Below are 23,236 nucleotides of genomic sequence, written 5' to 3'. Positions count from 1 at the left end.
GATGTGATCTAAAAGATCTCATTTCCCGATGTACTCAAGTTACTGGATATTATCGATGCTCAGCTCCTGAACTTTTCTTGATTTGATTTCTGTCCCCAAATAAAAGATTTGGTTTCAAATTTGTTGGTCCAATTTGGAAAAAAAAATGGCTGTGTAATACTCCTATATGAAACAAACTCATAGCTCTGGTGATGAGAAAGATGTAGTACAGATCTGTATTAGATAGCATTGGCACTACGGAAAAGCAGAGAGAGCTGCCAGTAGGGAGAAGGCTTGTATAACCAGTGTCTTTACTGAATAAGCTTTATTGTGCAATATTTACTTTAATTGAAAATATTAATTTACCACACAAATTCAAATAAACTACAGCCTTTTAAAAGAAAATTGAGTTACTTTTCCTTTAAAAAAAAAATAAAATTGCTTTGATAGTAAGAAATCTTACCAGCAAAGTTGATTTAAAAATTATATTCTGAAGTATGAACATGCAGTTAGTATGTACAAGAATTCCAGCACTGCAGCTTGCAGTGCTTTTTCAAGTTCAGCTTCAATGGAAATCACTGGAAAGTGATCTTGAGTAAGAACTGTAGTCCGATGCCCTAATACTGTTTGGGTGTTCTGTCCTAATACTGACTTTGGTCACACATGTGGGTTTTTTTCTCCTCATAAAATAAGAACAAATTTCCCCTCATCTATCACTGAAATTGTAATGTGGTTTATGTGAACTTTATAATAGAAGCTTTGATTAGTACTCTGTGTCACAAATTTAGAGGGTTGTTCTTTTCCCCACAGACTGTTTCCTTGGCTTGCATGTTTTCCATCAGCATCACCAAACTTCTGCAGCAGACTTTTTCTGCTTTGGTAGGCTTTGTGTTGTGTGCACTGGTTTAGTTGACAATACTTTATGTTCTACCATGCCAGCTTTGTCCAAGTTAGTCATTACCCTCCAGAAGACCAAGGTTCTTACCAGTGTATAGTTTACAACTGGAATTGTAGAAATGTTCATATTGTAAATTACAGTAAGATGCAGGTAAATTGTAATTTTTCACAATGTGATGTTTCTATCAAAGTTTTTTTTTTTTATTATTTATCAGTAGAAAGGTTGGCATTTGTGTGGACCAATCTGCAGTGTCATCTTAAAACCTTTCAGCTTAAAATTTTCATGAGTATACATCAAATCATACATTTTGATGTATATTTATGTCAGTGAAATGTGGGTGAAAACTATATACAGTCATTTTTGTATTTTTTTCTATGTTGTAAAGAATAAAATTGTAATTTTATAAGTCTGATTCACTAAGATGATTATGAGTTAAATGTATTTTTTGTATATTTAGGAATCTGGTATTACCTGGAGCTCTGAAAGATTAAGCATAGACTTTTTATGCATGTTTGGAAGATATTTCTACTTGATAATGCAGTGAAATGGTTTGTATGCTAAAATACTAGTCTGTGTTATTGCCTTGTGAAATTGATTCTGTGCTCTCTGCCTGGATTTGGCCTACTGATCAATGATACTAGTTGCTATAATCCAAATAAAATAATTCTGAACAAAATGTGTTGTATTGTTACTGTTTAAGGAACAAAAGCAGATACTTTATAAATGTGAATTAGGCCTGTATTTTTATTCATTTGTATATAATACGTACCTTGCAATTTACAATATTTTTCAGCATACATAACTTTTGAGCTCAAACAGAAGAATTAAGCAACTTGATACTGTTACAAATGCTCTGCTTTTCACTTTTAAAAGAGGTATTCATAACAACTTGTTAACTGATTATATTAACATTCAAACTTACAGCTTCCTGAAGGATCCTCAATAGAATGTGAGCTCTTTGTTCTCCTGTTATCTGTACTCTAGATGGTGATGGTTTTCTACAAAACCAAAATCATTTGAATATTGTAAATATAGTGGGATGCTTAACTAATGCAACAGAATACTTCAGAGTTCATTTACTAAATATAATATGTCTGCTACCACGGCAACATTCTTAGCATTTTTAACACTTCCTGAGAGAGATTTAAATACTGTGTCTAGATGCCATTAATGCTCATAAATAACATGTTATAATCCTCTAATAGGAACTGAGTAGTAGTTGCAGAGTGAGTGCTATTATTCTAGGCATATGCTTGTCATAAGATTGTACAACTACAGTGATTTTTTTTGTTTGATTGCAGATGGGATGAAATAATGTTGTCATGCCCAGCATCAGCACATGTCCTATGCATGATAGCTGTGACTTAGCACTACTGTGTAATTAAAAACTTCCCTTTGAAATGTTATGCTGTGAAGAGTGGTGCTGAGCTCCATTTGTGCCTTAGAATAACTATTACTGGTTATTTGTGTTTCTTTTTGCATTTTGAAAACAGTATGTGTGGAAAGAATTGTAGTTACCTAGGGTAACATTAAAAAGTCTGAAAAGCATAAGCATTCTGTGTTTGTAAGCAAATTAATTTCACAGTAGTATTTAAGGTTCGTCTTAAAGCACTGGCAGTTCTTGACGTGAAACTCGAGGAAGGATCTGCTGGTGTGCTGAGTATAAAATAAAAAGGTGTGAATATCTGAGTGATTCATTTTCTTTTGGTATAGACTGAGCATTTCTAGAGTTGGGATTGATTGATTCAAGCCACCCGCCTGCCTGAAACTTCCATTCAACATCAAGTGGCTTTTAAATTCTGCTTCCCATCTCCTAAACAAACACTCTTCCACCCTTGTCAGAAGACTTCTAATATTGTAGTGAGAGAATTAATAAAGCTTCTGTGGTGGTTTCTGAAGGCTACCTTGAAGCAGTTGGAATTAAAAATGTGGATGGAAAATTTAAAACTTAATACTGTTGGTTACTGATTGCCAGGATAATACTTTACTTTACAAATGTGAAAGATACTAAAGCCCTTTTTATGCCCTTTTTATGTCTTCACAAATTAGCTGGGCATTAGTATTGTCAGAGGTGTGTTTTTCTCTTTGATGTGCTGACATTGATAATGTGCCAATATTAGGGAAAGAGATATTACTGCCAATATTATATCTTAGTTTTTCTGGTGTTTTAAGTAGATGCATATTATTTCAATCTTCCACTATAAAAGCATAATTCACAATATTTGGAAACACTTCCATGTCTAGTTATACTTCCACAAATTGTGTGTCACAACAAACTTGCCTCTCTGTAGATTAAATTAATTCTGTATAGTTTGTACATGGAAATTTTACATTACCTGGTACTACATGAGGATGTTATTATTGGGAAATTCCTTAGTGGAAGTTTTTGCAGAGGCTTATGCAGCTGAATGGTGGACACTGAATTTTATTTTGTCCTGTCTTTTTGACTCCTGCTTCAGACAGTCTGCACAATCTTCTGCAAACCATCTGTAGCTGTCATTTAGGCACTGTTAAATATTATAGTCACCATAGATACTGTACAGTTGCTGTAAGTGATATTTAAAAACTTTAGTACTGACATTTTCTAGTTTGAACACTTGAACTCACAGAATCATATTTGCTGTGTAATCTACATTCAGCCTCTTGGGCACTACAGGGTGTTACTCTCACTCTAAAAACAGTGAGTGATAATCTGCATAATAGAGACATTTCAGGTATCTTCTTTAAAATTAGATTTAAGTTGATGTCCATTTAAAGGTCAGCCCTTTGTTTCTTCTACATCTAGCTTGCCTACAAAAAAAATCAGTTGTGGAGAGGATATAGGAAGTGGAGGGCCTTCCAGTCACCCTAATGTTAGGTTGCTTTTATGACGTCAGTTTGCCTTTTAGTTAAAGGTTTCTTCAGGTAAAATACAACCTCTTCACTTACTGGATAAAAAAAAGATACCGAGTGCTGGTCTTCTCTACTAAATAACAGTCAATAAAAAGATGAGATGGAAGAAGAGGAGAGGTACTGGAGGATACAGAGCTACCATTGTGCTTCCGAAGAATATTTGGGAGTTGCAAAACATGAAACTTACGTCCTTTTTTTTCTTTGGTATCCAGTAGTTTTTTGGGGTTTTGTTTTTTTGTTTGTTTTTGGTTTTGGGGTTTTTTTTGAGGAGGAGGAGAGTGGTTGTTTGGCTTTGGGCTTTTTTGTTTTTGTTTTTTACGACAGAACAACAGTACTTAATGGAAATGCTGCAATGTTTTGTCTGGTGTGCTGATGACATGGAGTCCCTTTCATTCTCTACCAGGTGTTTACTGCATGATTATGGGGAGCTGGATGCCCTGGCTTAGATGCTCTCTTTTGGTCCTCTGTTCCTGTGTATAAACCACTTCTGGGAAAGTTACTGGTTTGAGTATTAAATGGGTTTCCTTACTCAGCTTTTTGGTGCAATTTAAATTAAGTAAACAGAGCACTTTAACTGTTCAGAAGTTAGCAAACTGGAACATTGGAAAAAATCTGTCTTGCATCAGCAAGAAAATGGATGTGAAATTGAAAGTAAGACACTGCTGGTCAGTTTACTTAGTGAGACTGGAAATTAACAGTTGATATTGTCAAAGCCCTACCAGAAGTAAACTGTTCAATCTGAAGGTAATTGAATTATTCTTCAAGAAGTATTGTCAAATCAAAGGATATGTGGAAATCTGCTCTAGGCATACAGGTGCGTACAAACATGGGGCAGACATAAGCATTCATGGGCCAGTGTGCTCCAGGTTCCTGGTGATACATGACTGTAGATCAGACCATAGGTTGCCAGATTTTGAAGAAATAAATTGCTTGTGGAAAGATGTAAAACTACTATGTACTACTGGTGTTAAAAATCATATGATATTCTCAGTTACATGTTTTAAACTGATACTTGTTTGCATAATAAACTATCATTGGAGTCCTGTTACATGAATTCTTAACAATACATTGTACAGTACATTTATCTGCACATTGAAGTTGTGTAATTCAGAATAACTTTTAAATAAAAAAATTGTCTGGCTTTCTGTATTTTATTCAAGCATGGCTTTCTCATGAAAACAGGGTAGGCAATAATTTTTTTTCTGGCCCATTTACCTGTTCCTGACTGGGACTACAGTCCTTAAAACATACTAGCCAGATTTGAAAGAAGGGTAGAAGTCTTAGAGAAATTCCTACAGCTTGTGTCTGTGCTTAGCTCTGGACCACCTACAGCATGTGCTAATCTCATGTCAGAGTAAATGAGGAGGGAGGTGGACACAGAAAATAAAATGAAAACATTTGAGACTAGGTTTTGCTGATCTTGTGCACAGAATAACACTTTTCTGAGCACCCTCGTGTGGTTCCTTATGTAATTAGGACAGTATCACTCTGGTTTTTTCAGTGTAAATTTGACGGGCAAAACTACCTGACTCTGGGCCCTGTTTTCAGGTGTACTGAGGTTAGGCTTCCTGGTAGTGGAAGTTGATGAAGTTGCTGGTGTGCTTAGTGCTATAAGGACAAGGCCTATCACACACTTCCATTTTAGGCATTTGTGACCTTAACTATTGGTGCCCCTTAACTATTTGTGCTTGTACTGCAGGTAAGTATAGTAATTTTGTAAGTGGAATTTAAGACTGAGCCTCACTACAGCTTGTGTAAAGGTACTTGATAAACTACCTTAAAACTGTATAGCTTATGTGCCAAAAGCATAATTGTTCTGCTCTGAGCTTTATACAGGCTACAGCAGTCCACTCGGGACAAATATTTCAGTCATGCTAACATTGCTTTGATGCTACTCAAAGGTAAGCTAGTGAGGCTGAATACTGAGTAGGTATATATGGGCTACAGTTAACAAATGAGCTGCTGTGTTCACAATATTTGTAAAGAACTGGAATCCTCAGCTGCTTTTTTTCTTGATGTCAGGATTATGTGAAATCCCTGTGAATGACCATATGAATTATTCGTGTTATGACAAATTTCATGATGCAATCCTCCTGTATTGTATATGTGCATATGCATGTATTGCAGATCTGCATCCCAGCTGTAGCTTGTCCTAAACAGCATAGGAATGCAAATACTTCCAGTTTTCCATTTGGGGTGAAATGTTGTGGACGCTGCTATGAAAAAGCTGATAAACCTGATTCAGTGAGCACCTTGTCTTGCTAGGCTTCTGTGTACCCCTAAAAAACCTAAGTCACTGATGAGTCAGGTTGTTTTGGGTTGGGTGGTTTTTTTTTTATTTTTCAAATGGCTGTGGTTCTGCGTTTTCACAGTTTTCTACTCACTTTTGGTTCTATTCCTTGTGAATCATCAGATTATGGGGGACATAAAAAAGAAAGAGAATATATAATAGCAGCTTGTTCAATTTCAGTATTTCATGCCTCCAAGATGGATTCTCTTACTAGCTCTGGGTTTGAGAGGGCTGCTTTAGACTACGCAAAGATAGTTGGTGAAAGGATCCAGAACTTGGTTTATAAATGATTCACTGATTTAGGGAGCATAGATATTTTAGTGTTCTGGATTTAATACTTGTGTGAATCTTGTAGTGCATGAAGGCCATGGAAAGTGAAATGCGTGACGTGTGTTCTGAGGTCACTATCGAGATGTTATTCCCCATTTTAAGTAAATAATGCAAAGAAAGAATGCTAATGTTTGTCTACTGCACCTGTTGTAATAATAATAAAGTGAAAATGTTTTGATACAGATTTATGAGGCTACAGCTGAAATCAGAATTTATGTGAACTGTTTATTTGTTGAAGAACTTAAGATCTGTGCTTCACTTAGCTCTCTGACTGTACTTGTTGGTTCTCTTATGGCTTCCTGAAGGACATTGTGGAGTTGGTATCATTCTAGTAATTTTGTGCTAGCGTTCTCTAAAACTACTAAATAGCATCTACTTCTATTTAGGTATTCTTTTAACTAGAGAAACACTTTTTGAAAAAGAAGGCCAAAGAGGCAGGATACCTAATGGAATTTTGCTCCCCCCAAAATGTAATAGCTTTTATGATTGTGTGAGTAGAATTTGGGAAGGCTAGGCTAGGGTGGAAGGTGGAACATTAGCCTTTCTAGATAAGGAATAGTAAATTTCTCTGTTTTGTCCCTACATAATCATGTGGTATTTGTGTTTGTCGATCTCTATGACCAGAGGAAATAAATAGTCTCATTTTACAGATTAGAATACAAAGAATACTTATATTGACTAAGGTCATAGTTTGTAAGTAGCCTCGCTGGGACTGAGGTATAGAAGATCCTCACTTTTACAGTCATTCGTCATAAATTGACTGGACTAAGTCACCAAAGGAAAAGGTAACCATTATCTATGTATAATTTATTAACAGAGAATAATTGCCTGAATGTTCTTACAATAAATGTTGGACATTTTTAAATGGCTTTACAGCCACCCAGGGTATGTTGTTTTGCTTTGTTGCATAACTCTTCTGGGCAAGACAAACATAGGTCCTCATCTGCTGGTTATAATCAGGTTGCTGAATTAGAAATAAGAAGCCAGGCCTTGAAGAAAGTGCATGTTAGAAGAAAATCTGTAGGTAAACTGTATTATAATCTGTATCCTTAATATTACAGTATCCTAATAGTTGCCTTTCTTCTACTACAGTTCCAAGATATGAGATCCAGTAATACGATCCTCTAAAAGTAGGCATTAATTTTAAGATTTTTAGTATCTGTGTGCAATCTTACGTGTTCTTTGTCATAGCCCTGTATGCCCTCATTGCATGAAGTGCCCAATTATTTGGCACTACTCTTGGCTTCTAATGCAGCATTCTTATTGTTTTCACAAGTTACAGATTTCTTGAAGAATCTCTTCTAACTGCTCCTTTACCTTTCTTTAAAGTCGCCACCTTGTATTTACCTACCATTTATAAAGATACAAACTTTTGAAGACTTGTTTTCCCCTCTAGCAAGGACAAAGCTTTTTTTCCCCCTCTGGCTAAGGAATTTTTTTTAAAAAAAACAATGTCTTCGGCTTCAGCATCAATTATTGTAACATTAGAAAAAAGCAAAACTATTTGTATCTCAAACAAAATGATGACATAGTGAAAAGAAACATGAGTGATATTCTAGAATTGAAACTACCAGTTTCTGGTACCTGTATACATAAACTTTCTGGAGAAGCTTACTGTACAGTGGAATCCTGCCTTGTATTCAGGCTTCCAGAGGCTATCAGATGCAAAAGCTAAATAAGACCTTACTTAGTCTCAATGGTGAAACATAAGAACCTTAAAATTATTTGGCCCATTACCTGAGCAATACTTTGTTGATATCCAGGACTAAATGTAGTAAGATATTGATGTTGGATCTGGAATGAGCCTGGTTCTTACATGTACCTATTTAGTCATTTTCTGTCAAGCAGAATTAATTTTAAACATTAAATTGTTGGTCATATTTCTTTTACTTGGTTTTACAGTTGCACATTTTTGTGACAAAGTGAGATCTTTTTCTGCTAGCTTTGAGAGAGGAGCTCCAAAATGGGACTTTGTGTACAAAACAAAGAGACCTGTCCCAATTTATGACTCACTGAAGAATTGTTTCACTGTCTTTATCCCTAGAGTCAGGCGCTGTGCAGCCAGAGTAACCAGCTACAGAAGTCTTGAATTTTGTTCTCTAGTGTATGGATAGTGACAGCATTGTATAATATCCCAAGAAAAGATTTTGATATATAAAATAGATCTCTTCATGGAAAGGGAACTGTGAAGGCAATCTTGACCAGCTGCAGTATGTAGTATCTGTAGTATGTGAGCACACTCTAATAGTTGCATGCATTTTTTTAGTGAAAATCTTTAACTGTGCATTCCTGGTAAGTAAAAAGATGCTCTGTGAAGCAGCTGCTGAAGATTCAGCATATGATTTTACAAACATTCACTGAAATGTAGAAAGGCCTAAATTGCTGTAATTTGTGGAGTTACTTGCAAGTGTAAAGGATACATGAAGGGCTTGCTTTTAGAAAGTTATCTGTTTTTTCCAACTGTATCCATCAGTGCTACCTCTTTACAAACCTTGCCTTATCTCTGTCCCTTGATAACTACAGCTTCAGCACTACTACTACCAAGGGCTACTTGCAAGCAGGGATTTTCCATGTTTGGATAAACATCTAGACAATTACCAGTTTCAGCCACTTAAGCTAAGCAGTTATCTGATTTGACAGTTTGTTTTTAATAAAACATGATACAGAGTATCAAGCAATAATATTATTCTTAGTACATGTGATGCTTACCTTCAAAACACTGTAAATCATTAAGTGGCTAACTCCCATCTGCAGAAAGAGTGGATCATCTGAAAGAACATTGTAGAAGAGTCTGGTGTTTGAAACATGTTGGGAAGTGCTGTGGTATCCTCCCCGTGTCCCCCAACCAGTCTGGCTAACAAGGTTGGAGAATATACCCTCCAGTAAGGCCATATCGTAACACTGTCAAATGAAAACGTGGGTGCTAGGGAAGGGGGGTGGGGGGGAAGCAAACACAAAAGTATGTATTTGTATTTTAGCCTGAATTGCTGTGTTAATAGTAGGTCCAGTAATAGGTACCGAGGTTGGGAGAGGTTGCTTTGGGACTTTACCTTCCTCTGTTCACCACTGTTTTGGCCACCGGTGCTTGGTGGCAATGTTTCTGTCATCTTGAGGAGGAGGTAGTGCCCCTTTCCCGCCTTCCTCCAGGGAAGGCTACCACACAGGAGCCCACAGCCTGCAAATGAGGCAGGACGCGGAGATCACCCCCTTTGCTTCCCGTTACGGCGGGGACTGGCAAAGCGCCGCCGCTCTCTGGCGGGTGGTCCCGGCAGTAGGGGCCATCCCTTGGCGGGGCGGGGGCACTTCCGCGCGCCCGCCGGGCAGTGCCTCAGGGAGCGCCCTCGGGAGGCGCCAACGGCCGGCGCGGCGCGCGGAGCGCCGAAGGAGTTAATGGCCGCTCCGCCGCGGCCCGCCCCTCGGCCGCACGCATTGGCGGGTCGGCTGGCGGCGGTAACCAATGGCGGCGGACGGCGGCGGGGGGCGCGCCAATGGGGGCTGGCGGGGGGCGGTGGCGGGGGCCGGCGCGGCCGGCGCCCGGTTGAATGGGGAGTACAAAGAGGCGCGGGGCCGGGGCGGGCCGCCGCCGCCGTCCCTGACAGAGGCGCGCGCGGGGCGGCTGCCGCCTGTAGCCCCGCGCCGGCGCCGCGTTCCTCTGACAGCGCGGGGGAGGGAGCGCCGAGTCCCCGCCTTTTCTTTCTTTCTTTCTTTCTTTCTTTCTCTCTCTCTTTTTTTTTTTTTTTGATTTTCCCTTCAGATTTGCTCGTTTCTCCCCTTCCCCGGTGCCCGTGGAAGAGACGCTGCCGCCGCCCGAAGGCACCGCGGCGTAGCGGGAGCAGCAGCCGGAGCGGCGGCGGCGGCCGTGTGCATGAGCAGTGCGGTTGCCGCCGGCTCTGCCTTGCCGCCGGGGCTCCGCCGCCACCGCCGCTGGGAGGCGAGGCGAGGCAGGGGCGCCGCCGTCGCCGCAGCCCGGCCCGCCCCGGGCAGCCCCCCCGCCGCGCCCAGGCCCCCGCCGGCAGGGGATGCTCCCGCCGCCGCCGGCTGCCGCGGCCCTACGAGCCTGAGCCTCCGTGCCCTCCCCGCCGACTGGCCCGCAGCGAAGCCGCCCACCTCCCCGTGGTGCGGCCGTTGCCGCCGCCCGCCAGCCCCGTGCCCGGCCCCGAGCGGCGGGTGCCGGGCCGGCGCGGCGCGCTGCGATGCGGCTCCCCCGCGGCGCCCGGAGTCCCTGCGGCCGCCGCGGCTCGGCTGAGGACGAGCTGCCGTGAGAGGGGGGCGTCCCGGCCCCGGCGGTGCCGAGCTCGCTCGGGGGTGTCGAAGCACGGGGCCGACGATGGCGCCTGCCACTGCTGCGCTGCCCTGAGGGCCCCGCCGGGGAGACCCCGGCTCTGGGGGACGCCCGGCTGCTCCGGAGACTTTGGGGGCATTTGCGGGTTTTGCCTTTTTTTTTTTTTTTTTTTTTTAAAATATATTTTTCCCCCTGCTGTCTTTTGTTTTTTTTTTCTCCCAGCTGCTCGTCCCCTGTGGCGGAGGAGCCCTCTGTGCCTGCCCGACGATTGTCCCCTTGCCCGCTGCCCGTTCCCTCAGGGCATGTCCCGGTCCAACAGCGTCAGCCCCCCGGGCTTTGGCGGCCCTGCGCCCTGGCCAGGCACTGAGCAGCACCGCTCGGCCTGGGGCGACGCGGAGGCCCGAGCCAATGGCTACTCCTACCCGCCGCCTCCCAACAGGTCCTTGGGCAAGAAGGCCTCCCGCATGTCGAGCAGGTGGAGGAGCGAGGAAGACTACGAGCCCCAGGCAAGCCGGAGCCGTGGGGAAAGTGGCTGCAGGATGATGAGCTTTAGGTCCAAATCCGCCTGGCAGGAGCATGGTGACGACAGCCGACGTCACCGGTCCTGCCACCCACCTGGCAGTGATTCCCCCGCTGCCCCCAACAATGCCAGCCCCCGGCAGCTGGGGGAGCAGGGGGAGGTACGGCCCCGGTCCGTGGAGCTGGGGCTGGAGGAGAGACGCATCAAGGCCAAGATTGAGGAGCTGGAGGAGGAGGACGGGGACGAGGGGGACTCCGAAGTGGCCTTCTCCATGGGCAGCTGTTGCAGTAGCCTGCTGCAAATCTTCAGGTCCAAGAAGTTCCAGTCAGAGAAACTGGAGCGCCTCTATCAGCGCTACTTCTTCCGGCTCAACCAGAGCAGCCTCACCATGCTCATGGCCGTGCTGGTGCTGGTTTGCATGGTCATGCTGATCTTCCATGCTGTGCACGGCCACTACGAGGTATCCTACGTCGTGGTGCTCTCTCTGGCCATCCTGCTGATGGTGGTGCTGTGCATGGTGTGCAACCGCAATGACTTCCACCAGGACCATATGTGGTTGGCATGTTACTCTGTCATCCTGGTGATCCTGGCAGTGCAAGTGGTAGGGGTTCTCCTGGTGTGGCCCAGGAGCGCCTCAGAGGGCATCTGGTGGACCGTCTTCTTTATCTACAGCATCTACACACTGCTGCCGGTGCGGATGAGAGCCGCGGTCATCAGCGGGTTTGTGCTCTCTGCCATCCACCTGGCCGTCTCCCTCAAGATCAACGCGGAGGATAAGTTCCTCCTGAAGCAGGTAGGCGAGCCCCAAACTGCTGCGGTTGTGCACTCGGCAGCCCCCACCTGCCTGCCGTGTCGAAGGGTGAGGAAAGTGGGGTTGTCTGACTTCCACAGGCCTGCCCGATGCTGGAAGGCTGACAGGGCTTTCTATGGAACCCCTAGGTTACCTACCGCAAGACGCGATGTTGTACAACATGGTGGCTAGCCTGTAATCTTGCTGCTTTTATAGTTGTGGTGTTTCCTTGTTGCTGCTTTTCATTAAGGCTCTAAATGTTTAAGAAATGTGCCTTACTGGTTTCCCGTGACCGCGGCTCCAGCGCTGTCAGCCAGCCCTGCTAATGCCCTTCAGTTGTATTTAATGTAAACAGCTCTGCGCTAAGCACACCTGTGGAATGGTATCCGCGCGTGCTGCTGTCACTGAGAAATGTGTGGAAAGTCTTGCTGGTTTTATCAGCTAGGGGTTAACCTTGTGTGTCACTCTACAGTCTGGGTTCGGTGTCAGCGCAGTGCTTGCTTAGACATCAATGAGGGTGCTCCACAGGAACGTGGAATAAGCTTTTGGTTTAGCAGGAGGGTGTTTGCTCTGAGATGTGCTGGAAATATCTACGGTGAAGAAGCCCAGAGTTTGTATACAGACAGAAAAAAAGTTTAAAAAAAAATATAAATGCAGATTATTATTTAGCTGTGATATCATGTTTAACTGGAGCAGCTCGATTCACGGGAACAATAAGACTATTGTCAAATGCATTAAGTGCAATTTTTAATTACTGTATCTGTATAACAATGGCAATACAAGGCACCACTCTTCTTTTCAAGCAGAGCAAGCAGCCTTGGGGCTCATGTGCTTTAAGCTTACCAGACACCTTGGCAATCAGGAAACCATTGACTTAAAATGTCGTAGCTATGTGGTAGTCACAGTCCCTCTGATGAGCAGGACTATGAACAAGGATGAGCCTGTCACAGAGTCATCCTTGATGCTTGTATGTAACTGGGGATTGTTTGGTAGCTTTACAGCCCTATCACATAATACAAAATAAAGCCTTGCACTTGCAGTGCCTCCCTTGAGTCTTACTTTAAGTTGTTTTGAGTTCCACCTATTGCAGTGTCAGGAAAAGCTGTAGAGCTTAAATAAAACTTCAGTAGGATGGGGCTGTTGCTGCTCTGCACTACAAAATAGCCCATGAAATCACTTTCTTCCCTCCCCTCTATTCTCTCCTCCCCTGCCCAGTTAAGACTGCTTGGACAGTTTCTGGCTTTGTTCTTAGTTTGTTACAGATATTTTTATAAACTGTGCATGGCATACTTATGCTTGATATAAATGGCTTTTTGTACATTTCCAGCAGAGCATACTCTGTAAGGGGGACAGTTGCTGGTTTTTTTTGCTTGACTTGGAAAAGTTTACTAATGGCCTCAGCTCTTCCTTGCTGCAGCTCTGGTCCTGCAAAGCCTTGTGCGTGCTCTTAACTTTATAAACTGAGACTTGTCCTATTGCGCTCAGTGTATTTGGAGACTGAATTCTTACATATGAAGGCACAGCTTATCATCATTGCGGCCAGAAGACTTAACAGTCTGTTACGAGCAAAGTTGAGTTTGGAGGATACTAACAAGTGCATAAAATATCGTTATGTTGGAAAGTGTGGGTAACTATTTTAATGGAAAGGAGCCTAAATCACAAAGGCCAAAAGATTGACCCTCTCAGTGGAGAACTTGGCATAATGATAGCTCCCTCCGTTTCCAAATGAGCAGGGTTATTTGTAAGAGGTTGGGCCCGTGAATAAATGTGCAGTTGTTGAAAGTAAAAGCACGGGCAGTAGGTGATGGTACAGTATGCACAAAACTGCATTACACAGTTGCTTTCCCTTTCATACTAGTGCTGGGTTTTCTTGCAGTTTGGCAATAAACGCTCAGTTAATGAGGAATGTCTTAGGAGTACTCTTACTTTGTTTTTAAAGGCAGCGTGTCTCCACATTGCATATTTATTTTTCTTCCTAACACCAAATGCCGGTCTCTATCTTGCTGTGGTCTACATTGGCGTAGCTCTGACTGAATTCAGTGGGGTTGTACAAGGCCAAGAATCGGATTCCTCACATGTTTGCGTATGAACATGAGCTGCTGTCTCTGACTGACTGATAGAAATATCTGTTTCTGCCGAGCACATTGCCTCACAGCTATGAACACGCCTTTCTCACTGGGGCTGTATCTCGTTGCCATGGAAATCTGTTGTGTTGAGCTCTGCCCCACTGATGCACGCAAGTCCTATTTTCCCCCTTCAAACTAACAGGGGCGAAGGTAGACGAAGACCAGATAAATGGAGAGGATGGGTGAAGTTGTTTTCAGTGACTTCATGCTGGCAGTCACATCAGCCTGGGTTTTGTGGAGCAGCAGTGGATGTGAATGCATTGGTGACTACGTGACCAGATGGTTCTTTATCCACGGCAGTCACAGAAGAAAGGCTGATTAGTATGTGTATCCCCTTTCCTCTCTTTTTCATGGCATTTTTAATCATAATACTTAAGCAAGTTCTTCTTTGTGTGGGCTTTTTTCTTTTAATCTTCTCCCAGTTGTTTCCAAGCCAGGGAAAAATCACACACTCTTGTTATGATCCACTAACACTCAAAGTTGGGTGACTCTTGTGTAGACTCCTGAGCACTTTTATGAGGCTCAGGAGCCCATTAAAAACCTTGCTGCTCCTCTTTCTCAAGAAAGTGAAATTCTTGGTTGTAGCTCTCTTTCGGGAGAAAGGCAACTTATTGGATTCCCTTGCTGAGGATGCCTGATTCTGTCTGAATTACCTTCTAGCACTACTGGACTTCTCTGTCACCAGACTGTCTGGTCTGAGGTTATGCTAAGTTAAGGTTAAGGCAGTCTGCCATTTCTGAATCGTTAAGGTGACAAGAGTGAAGATAGTTGTGATTGTTCAGTCTTAACTGAGCTGCTTTTTTAATAATTTTTCTGGGATCACTGAACTTTGCAAGTAGGCTCTGACTTCTGTTTGCTACCTGGGGGAGTCTGGGGTCTGTCTTTCAGAAGAGTGTCCTGAGCACCCCTAGCAAAAGCAGCAGGTGTACTTGGTACCTCTGCAAGTCTGATTGGGTAGAGGCAATGATCTTGGCTTCTTGAATTGATGTCTAATTGGAATGAAAAATGCTAATTAATACAAATTATTGCATTATAGTCAAAAGTTATCCATTGCTGAGGGACAGGGACCGGGGGGGGGGTGGGGGGACACGAAATGATGTGTTTGAGATTTTACTTGCATCCAAAGACTGCTGGAAGCAGAGCACATTAAATGTATGACACACTGCCAGCTGCAAGTCTTGATCGCTTAAAGGTGTTTTTTTTTTTGTGTGTGTGTGTGTACCTATGATCAATTAGTTCTAGAGGGACGGCTTTTGGATTTATTGGGGAGGGGATGAATGCATTTGTCTTCAGGTTTGTGTCCTTGTGTTATTCTGGAACAGTCTGGATTACAAATGTGTTTCAATGCACACAAGTCTATGTCTTCCTCTCTTTGTATATATAGTGTATCTCCTTTTAGGCCAGCCTTTTCCATGTGTTGGTTTTGATACACTTTTGGGCTCTGAAAAGACATTCGACTCCAGGATTCACGTAAGAAGTACTTTACGTGCGAATGAGACTGACTAATACTTAACTGAGAAAGAAATATACTATTTATCAATAAACTGTCTTGCATTCACAACAAAGGTGATACTGAGATTTATTCTATGTTCTGGTAGAAACAAACTACCTAGCTGACCCACAAACTCGTACAGGCGCCTGGGAAGAACTTACAGTGTACGGGTTGCAGATGCTTAACTGAAGTCATGTGAGTAGACCAGCTGCCCTCAGAGCAGATAGATAGTCTTGAGTAAGCACTGGCATTTTTGTAAGACTAGGGACTAAGGGACAGAGTGTTTCACAACAGAGTTTATTGGACTCTGAATCAGACTTAAAAAGGGATGAGGATTGTGTGTGGGAGGGGGTTGGGGACCAGGGGTGAGGGATAAGAATGCCATATACAAACATCCCACCAACACGTGGACTGAGGTTAGATTTACTCCTGTTTTCCCATACAAACCTGTTTTATTGTAACTTTCTGAGGTTCCTCGTTCAAGGATACAGTTAAGCCTTTGTAGCTTATTAACTTGATGTCAGTGGGTGAGTGTTAAGGTACCATGAAAACAGAAGACTGGGAAAGATAAATACTTTGGTTTTTTGTCTTGTGTCAGTAATCTCATCGAAAGAGAAACTGAAATGCTCTGATCTCTTTCCTCCTCAAATACTACTGCAAACCTCCTGCAAAGGATCTCTGATAGCACAGTTCTGAACAGCTGCCCCAGGACGTGGCTCCTGCTTATGGCACTCTGATTCAAGGCTCCTGATGTTGAGCTCCTTCTTGCTCAGCCCCATTCCATACGCCTCTGTCACAAGAACATTGCATTAGTACTCCTCATCCTTCACTTCTGAGAACTGTGTACGTGTTGGCCTTTCTCCCTGTCGGTCCATGTTAATGGTACGTGATTGATCCACAGCTGCATGTGGCTCCCTCAAAAGTGTAGCATTTCAGTTTAACCATTTCTAGGAAGATGTTGGTATGAAAATGTGCAATCTCCCTTTTTTCCTTTCCCTAAATAAACTCACTCTAGCAGGGCTAAAAACAACTTCTTACTGTAATAGGATATTGATGAGTCTTGTGGATATCTTCTAGCATCTCGTAAACGTGCTTTTTAGATACAATTTAAATGACATTTGATGAGAAGCTAGTCACATAGCAGGAGAAATAGTCCTGTATGTTTCATCTCAGCCTCAGCATGCTTAGGCTACGTAGGTGATAACTGATTTTGAGACTAACAGATTCTCAGAAGTGCATTGCTCAAGTCACTGTATTGCACTTTCATTGTCTTTGAGTGGCCTTTATTCATGAAAAAGGAGAGATGAGCTACCTGAAATGCAGATAGATCTGTGTGTCACTTTTCTTATGGTTGTTTGCTGCCTGTTTTACTTTTGTCCACCTGGAAAGTAAATTTGAGTAACGTTCATTTAGGCTGTGATTTTTAAGGCACTTGGCCACATGTGGCTGGATACTGTGTGCCTCAAACAGCACTTAATGTCCTGTTCTGTGTAAACATTGATATCAGTAGAGCTGCTCGTACAGCAAGATGTGCTTCATCACCGCTAACAACTGAAGAATCTGCTTGAGCCACAGTTTGAAGTTAGTAAAAACTGATGATTTGCAATCTTCTTTTCAGGAAAAAAAAAAAGGCAACCTGAAATATTCAGTAACTGTTGCATTGACAGTTGCCTTCCCTAGTGTAATTCTGTAACAGAGGTAATTAATTAAATCCCTGAGGTATTGTACACCAATTAGTCCTTAGCAGGAATATTGTCTGTATCTCTTGGGAATGCATGTGGTGCTTGAGGTTTACAAAGGTGTCTCTGTTTTTCTTATCTCTTAAATTACACTATGATCCTGCCACCTCCTAATCTCCCCCCCTTGCTTTATCCTTCTTCTCACCACCCTGCATTTGTTTAATATTTTACTGTAATGTTCACTGGTACCAATAACTCTTAGTGTAATAGTGTTTGAGTGCTGTGAGTCAAATTTCTCTGCACTCCTGGATTCTTAATAGGTTCGTTGTCTCAGTAAACTGACCTGTTTGACTAATTTCTCTCAGCCTTGCCGTAGCAATCTCAGTCTTATAGCTGGCTTGAATCTCAGTGAATTGAAGGCGAAACCTGATGGGGAAGATTTAGGTGCATTGCTCTGCCAGATGCACTAATCCTAGCAAAAGGCTTGTCCTTCTAGGCATGACATGCTTGAAAAGGCAGGGTGTTCTCCAGAAATGAAGAGAACTAGAAGTGAAGATATTTCAGCAAAATATTGGGATTCATTGAGATGCATGAGGCAGTAGGATAGTTCTCCATGCCCTAATCTTACAAAGCAGTCATTGACTTGTCCTTCAGTGTCCTGGGCTTGGTGGCTTTGTTTGACACCAATGTGACCCCTATACTCTGTCAGAGACCAGTCCAAGACAGGACATCTCATTTACATGGTCTTTTGTGATTAACTGCATTCAGACGATTTATAAACCTGAACAGCAGTGGAAAAACGATGATTATCCTAGTGGAAAACGATGATTATCCTAGTGCTAAGGGCTCTCTGGAACTGGTTGTGTGCCTTCTTGGCGCCTAAATCTGCTCCAGCGCTTCCTAAATGCCCTTTTGCTCCGAGTTTGCTGTTGCTCGGGCAGTGCTCCCGCGGTCTGGGTTGGAAGAGGACTGGGACTCTGCCCAGCTGGAATGTGAACTTTGGGCACCAGACTGTTCTCCAAACGCATTCAATTTGTGTTCGATTAGCTAATCTTTCAGTCATGCACCATAGCGCGCTTTCTGTCTTTTAAGGAAAATTGGAACAATTGCTAACTTTTTGGCCATTGAGGTAGTTGGAATAGATACAGTCTTTCGGGAATAGCTGGTTTTGACTCCATATTTTGATACTGGATATTACTCTGATCTTCTAGTAGAACTAAAAGAACTTTCCTTCTGTCCTGGTAGAAGATGCAATGAGAAATCTCCAGCAGCAGCTGAAACACCGAGAGGTAAAAATTGAAATTATTTTGACAGCAGTTTCTATGTATCTGGTAAAGTGGTCCACCCTGTAGATGGTAGTGGCTTGTGAGAACCTGAGCTTTGGAAAGTTCCTGTCCTCCCATTTTTTTGTTTTCCTGTGCAGGTGGGTGCAGTTCAAAGAAAATACCCGGAAGACAGGGCTCCAAGTTTTCCTAGCCTTGGGCAAGCTTTATCTTCCCATCTGCTTTATGTTGCAGGATTTACATGGCACCTTGCACAGGTAATATGTACCCAGAAAATGTAGTGTGGAGGGAGCTGGAGTGCACCATAGTCTCCCCCGAGCCTTCCAGCTGCTACATGATTTCATGATGTGCTACGTGTGGTTTTTTTTTTTTCATGGCCCAGAGGGGCAGGACAGTGACAAAGTGTGTGCAAGGAATGTGAAGATTCACAGCTTCTGAGAAGTGGGTGGTGTTCCTGTATAACTGCTGTGTGACTTTTTTCATCTCCTGTGAGTCCTGTGTTTTGATGTGGGGTATACTCGGTGTTAGTTCCTTCCCTCCTTCTGAAGCCTAGCCTAGTGATCTGAACTTGTGATATCTTGCATTCAAGGGATGCTCTTTCTTCTTTTTGTTTTGAGATTGATGATACTTTAACAAAAATATTTTTTTTGTCTTTACTTGAGATGTATCCTGCTGCTGCCAGAAGTTTAATTTGTTTCATTATTATGGAGTCCTCAGGGTATGTGAAAACCCAAGGGGAAATCTCATGTGAATGAAAAAGCACAACCCCAAAGATATTAAAAAGGATAATCTAGTTATGAGGGGGTGTGAGAAACAGACAAGAATTTTAATATTTGTCTCCTGAACTCAGAAATGTTCTCCCCTTATCAGAGGAAAGGTTGAAGTATCTAGCACTTAATAAGATCGTACATAAAATGTCTGTCAGGCCAAGACAAGAGTCAAAATGCTTTTTAGCACCTGCTACTGGACCGCTCCCAAGGAAATCTCTACTTAATGTTTTATGATGGTGATGAGACTTGCCAGCCTCATCGCTGGCAGGTACAGGAATGGCATTGTTGAACAGATCTGTGGTAGAGTTTAGCATGAAATGGTCTTGTTCTGACACTCGGAGAAATGGACTGAACACAATTTAAAGCTCTGCCTTTAACTTCTGTTTTCAACCTTACGTTTGAACATTTGCAGAGCCCTTCTGCCATCAGAAGCCTGGTAGTTAGGCAAGCCTGTGAACTGCTTCAGCCAGACACAGTCAGTTTTGCACCATAAAGGTGATGTGTTTAGACCCCACAGTTAAAGAATTGACGGACAGCGTTGGGATCACCAACAGTATTGTTTCTAGTGCCAGGCTGGCCTCACTGATGCTGAGTGGGATTTTTGTTACAGCATTCACTATAGAAAGTTTCATTGTATTGTCAGGCTTTGTTCTGCAAATAAAATATCTTTATGTACTTCTTTCTTCATATTTATAAGTCACTAATGCAATTGCGATCTATCCTTACTCTCTTCCCCAGACATCAAGAACACAAATCATGTTTGTGTGCTTCAGATGTTATCCAGACTGTCTGTAGTAATAGCATCAAGCAAATCCAGTGTGCACTGTATGGTCATCATTTGTGGCTTCTCATACTTCATAGCAGCATAAATAGCAGAAGAGAAGTATATTTCAAAGCATCCTCAATCCTGCCCCGATTTTGTTTTTAATTCCTCTAGCTAGACTGCTTCTTCTGCAGTTTGAGTGATGAGTTTTCAGAGGAAATATTAAACTTCCTTTTCCTTTCATGAAAAGTTTTACACATCCATGCAACACCCATAGAATTTTTTTACTGTGAATTGGGCCTTTGGGGTACTGCAGTGCTTGGCTATCATCCTCTCTTTTCCTGGGAAACTCTGCTTTTGGGAGGTTTAGCTGGAGATTAAAGCTGCTCTACAAATTTAACGTACACATTCTACTAGTATCAGAGTGCATGTTGCAGACAGTAAACAAAGGACTGTGCGGATGCAACAGAGGGGGAATATGAATGAAGAAAGGTTTGTGTTTTCTTTTTTTCTTTTCCCCCCAGACATTAGAAATTGATCTCTCAAAGCAGCAACTTACGCAAACTGTTTCTTCCTTTAAATGTGTTTGCAGCTTGTATAAGACATTCTGTCTCACTTCTTAGTCAAAAGAAAAGGCTATGACATTGCTTGTGAGAATCTGTCATAAAACATTGCTAACGCAGACAGTTCCCTGGCTGTATTTTCCCCTCCAGAAAAAGCCATGGCTGCTTCCCTTTATTCCCTGCTCTAGACTAAATGCTACAAGCACTGATCTCTGCATCCCTCAGACTGAAAACTGAATCCTTAGAGCTAGTGATGTGGTAAGGGACTACTCAAATCAGTATTTCTAAAAACAGTAGTTTGCTGCTCAGCCCACAGATGACAGAGCTACTCAGACATGGTTACTGAGTGATTAACTCTTTCTGTTTGCTGGGAGGTACCCAACAGCACCTTTGTGTGTATTCTTGCTTAATGTGTGGGTATTTAAGCACAGAATTGCACAAATGGATGGACCAAGGGATACGTTATTAATTAAGATGTTTTCAACTGAATGGGATTTCTTTTTTTGGGGCAAGTGGTCACTAGTAAGCTCATAGAGGAAAGGAAGAAATGCTCTGTGGTACTAGGAAAGGAGGATACTCTGCAGTGTGGTGGGAAACTGTGTAATTAAAATGTCAGTCTCACTCATGCTAAGAGCTAACTGCAGTCTTCAAAACCATTAAACATGAAGTAGGTGACTAGTGTGGGAACTGCTATTGTGTGGTGAACTCTCTGGATCTTAAGGCCAGGAGGGACTACTGAGCTCGTTTACTCGCTGAACAATTCTTCTCTTACACTTAATGATTTCTTCTGTTCGGATGGTATGGAGGAAAAAAAATTTTAAATGCTGAATTGCACTGTATTTGTCAGTTGATATAGCAATCTGCAGTGATCTCTGAACTGAAGGTGAACTGAACCAGTACTTTTTTCCTCTCCCCTCTTAGTAAGACAGGATTATAACACCCCGTGATGGAACATATTGGGGGCATTTTCCTGCTGAAGGTGGTGCCATCTACTTAAAACATAACACAGATGGTCATGTTAGTTTGTGAAGGGGCTCTGACATCATGCCCAGATTTCGTACTGAGTAATCATCTTCTTCTTGCCTTGTTAACTGATGTTGAATATGGCATTTTTCTTTGCTCCATTTCTATTCTGGACTCTTTAGCAGTACACCACCAAAGAGCTGCTGTGCATATGTGGGTTTTACTATCATATCTGAGAAATTTGCAAGGCTGTTGACAAGCCAGAAAAATGAGGGAATAGAGCTCAGGCTAGTATCTTTTAGTTGTGTTGGAGTGCTGGAGCAAGTGTCAGTCCCATGGTACAACAAATGCACTGATAACTTTTGAAAGCTACAAAACCAGAGATGATATGGTTGAAGGATACTTCCAGAGGTCAGCTATGCCATCCCAGTGTACCAAGACAAGACCAAGTCAGCCTAAACTGTTTGCTGCAAGTACTAATCACAGATCCATCTGGAAAAAACCCTCCTTTGTGTATGTACTCTTTGGGGTCATAGAGGTACTGGTGGGCTTTCGTATTTGTTTGTTTTGTTGTTTTTTTTTTTTTAAGCAAACAAGCAAGCACAGCCCTGGGTAGGGTCAGATCATAAAGATGTCCATGACTAGAGCTCACTGGCTGTTCTTGGCTGAAACTGGCTCTTAGTTTCCTTGTTTCACCTATCTTTAGTTCCCACCCAAAGCCTGCAGTACTCTATTTGTCACAAACAGTACATTTGTATAACATCTGGCACAGCTGGGTCTCATTCCTGAATGAGGCCTTCTTGAAAGCACTGCAGTACAGGCAATAAGCTTGAAGGTTAAGTGTCCTTTCGCAGGCGACTTTCCTTTCAGTCCCTAGTCCTTCTCTGCTGTTAGGACAGGTGTACTTAGTTAACTTGTTAGCACTGCAGGGCTGCTCTGGGGCTCTTCAAAGTGTATGCTTTTTGCAGCCGCGGTCAAAATGAGTGTGAACAAACACTTAAGGAAGTATTTCCTGAAAATATTTTCGTTTCTCGTTAGAGAAAGTTAGGAGACTGCATTTATTTTTTTTTTTGTTTGTTTTCCTTCTTCCCTGATATAGATCATGAGTATCTGGCTGTAGTTGTGACACTAAAGGTTTGTCCAAGTAATGATGTTTAGGAAAGGTAACCCTGGGTGGATTAGTTAAGCCACAATATAGAGCCCACTATATAGAGACTGTAGTCCACTGCTGAAATCACCTTACTCTTCTGGTTTTGATGCGAACAGACTTAGTTAATTTAATTCATTTCCAGAGGGAATGCAAACTAAATAAAGTCATGCTTGTTAAGAGGAGTGTTCACACAGGTTTAAATAATTTTCTTCAATTTATTTTGATGAACTTTTCTAACAGACCAATCTTTACCATAATATCTCCAGGGTAAGACTGTAGCTTGTGTAAGTCAGGAGTACTTTGTTATTAACTTAATGCATTGCACATATATGCCATTTTCTATTAAAAGAGATAGTGTCACCCTCTCTACTATGTGCTTACCCCCTTGGCAAGGGCTGGGGCTGGTTGTGATAGGAACGGAGTCAAGAGAGGAGCTTATCTGTCACGTTTCACCAGCGCTTGGTCC

The 23,236-nt window shown here is 42.5% G+C and overlaps 1 protein-coding gene across 1 annotated transcript in view; it reads left to right on the top strand.

Moving 5' to 3' along the window:
- Positions 1 to 10,834: 10,834 nt before the first annotated feature.
- Positions 10,835 to 23,236, top strand: part of ADCY5 (adenylate cyclase 5) — a 221,425-nt gene continuing 209,023 nt past the window's right edge. Inside the window, exon 1 of the mRNA XM_068407629.1 lies at positions 10,835 to 11,984. Coding sequence (XP_068263730.1) covers positions 10,974 to 11,984 — 1,011 coding nt within the window. The 5' untranslated portion in view covers positions 10,835 to 10,973. The remainder of the gene's footprint in view (positions 11,985 to 23,236) is intronic.

This window comes from Nyctibius grandis, chromosome 9, assembly GCF_013368605.1.
Source record: "Nyctibius grandis isolate bNycGra1 chromosome 9, bNycGra1.pri, whole genome shotgun sequence".
Lineage (NCBI taxonomy): Eukaryota > Metazoa > Chordata > Aves > Nyctibiiformes > Nyctibiidae > Nyctibius > Nyctibius grandis.
This window is presented reverse-complemented; position numbering and strand designations above follow the sequence as displayed.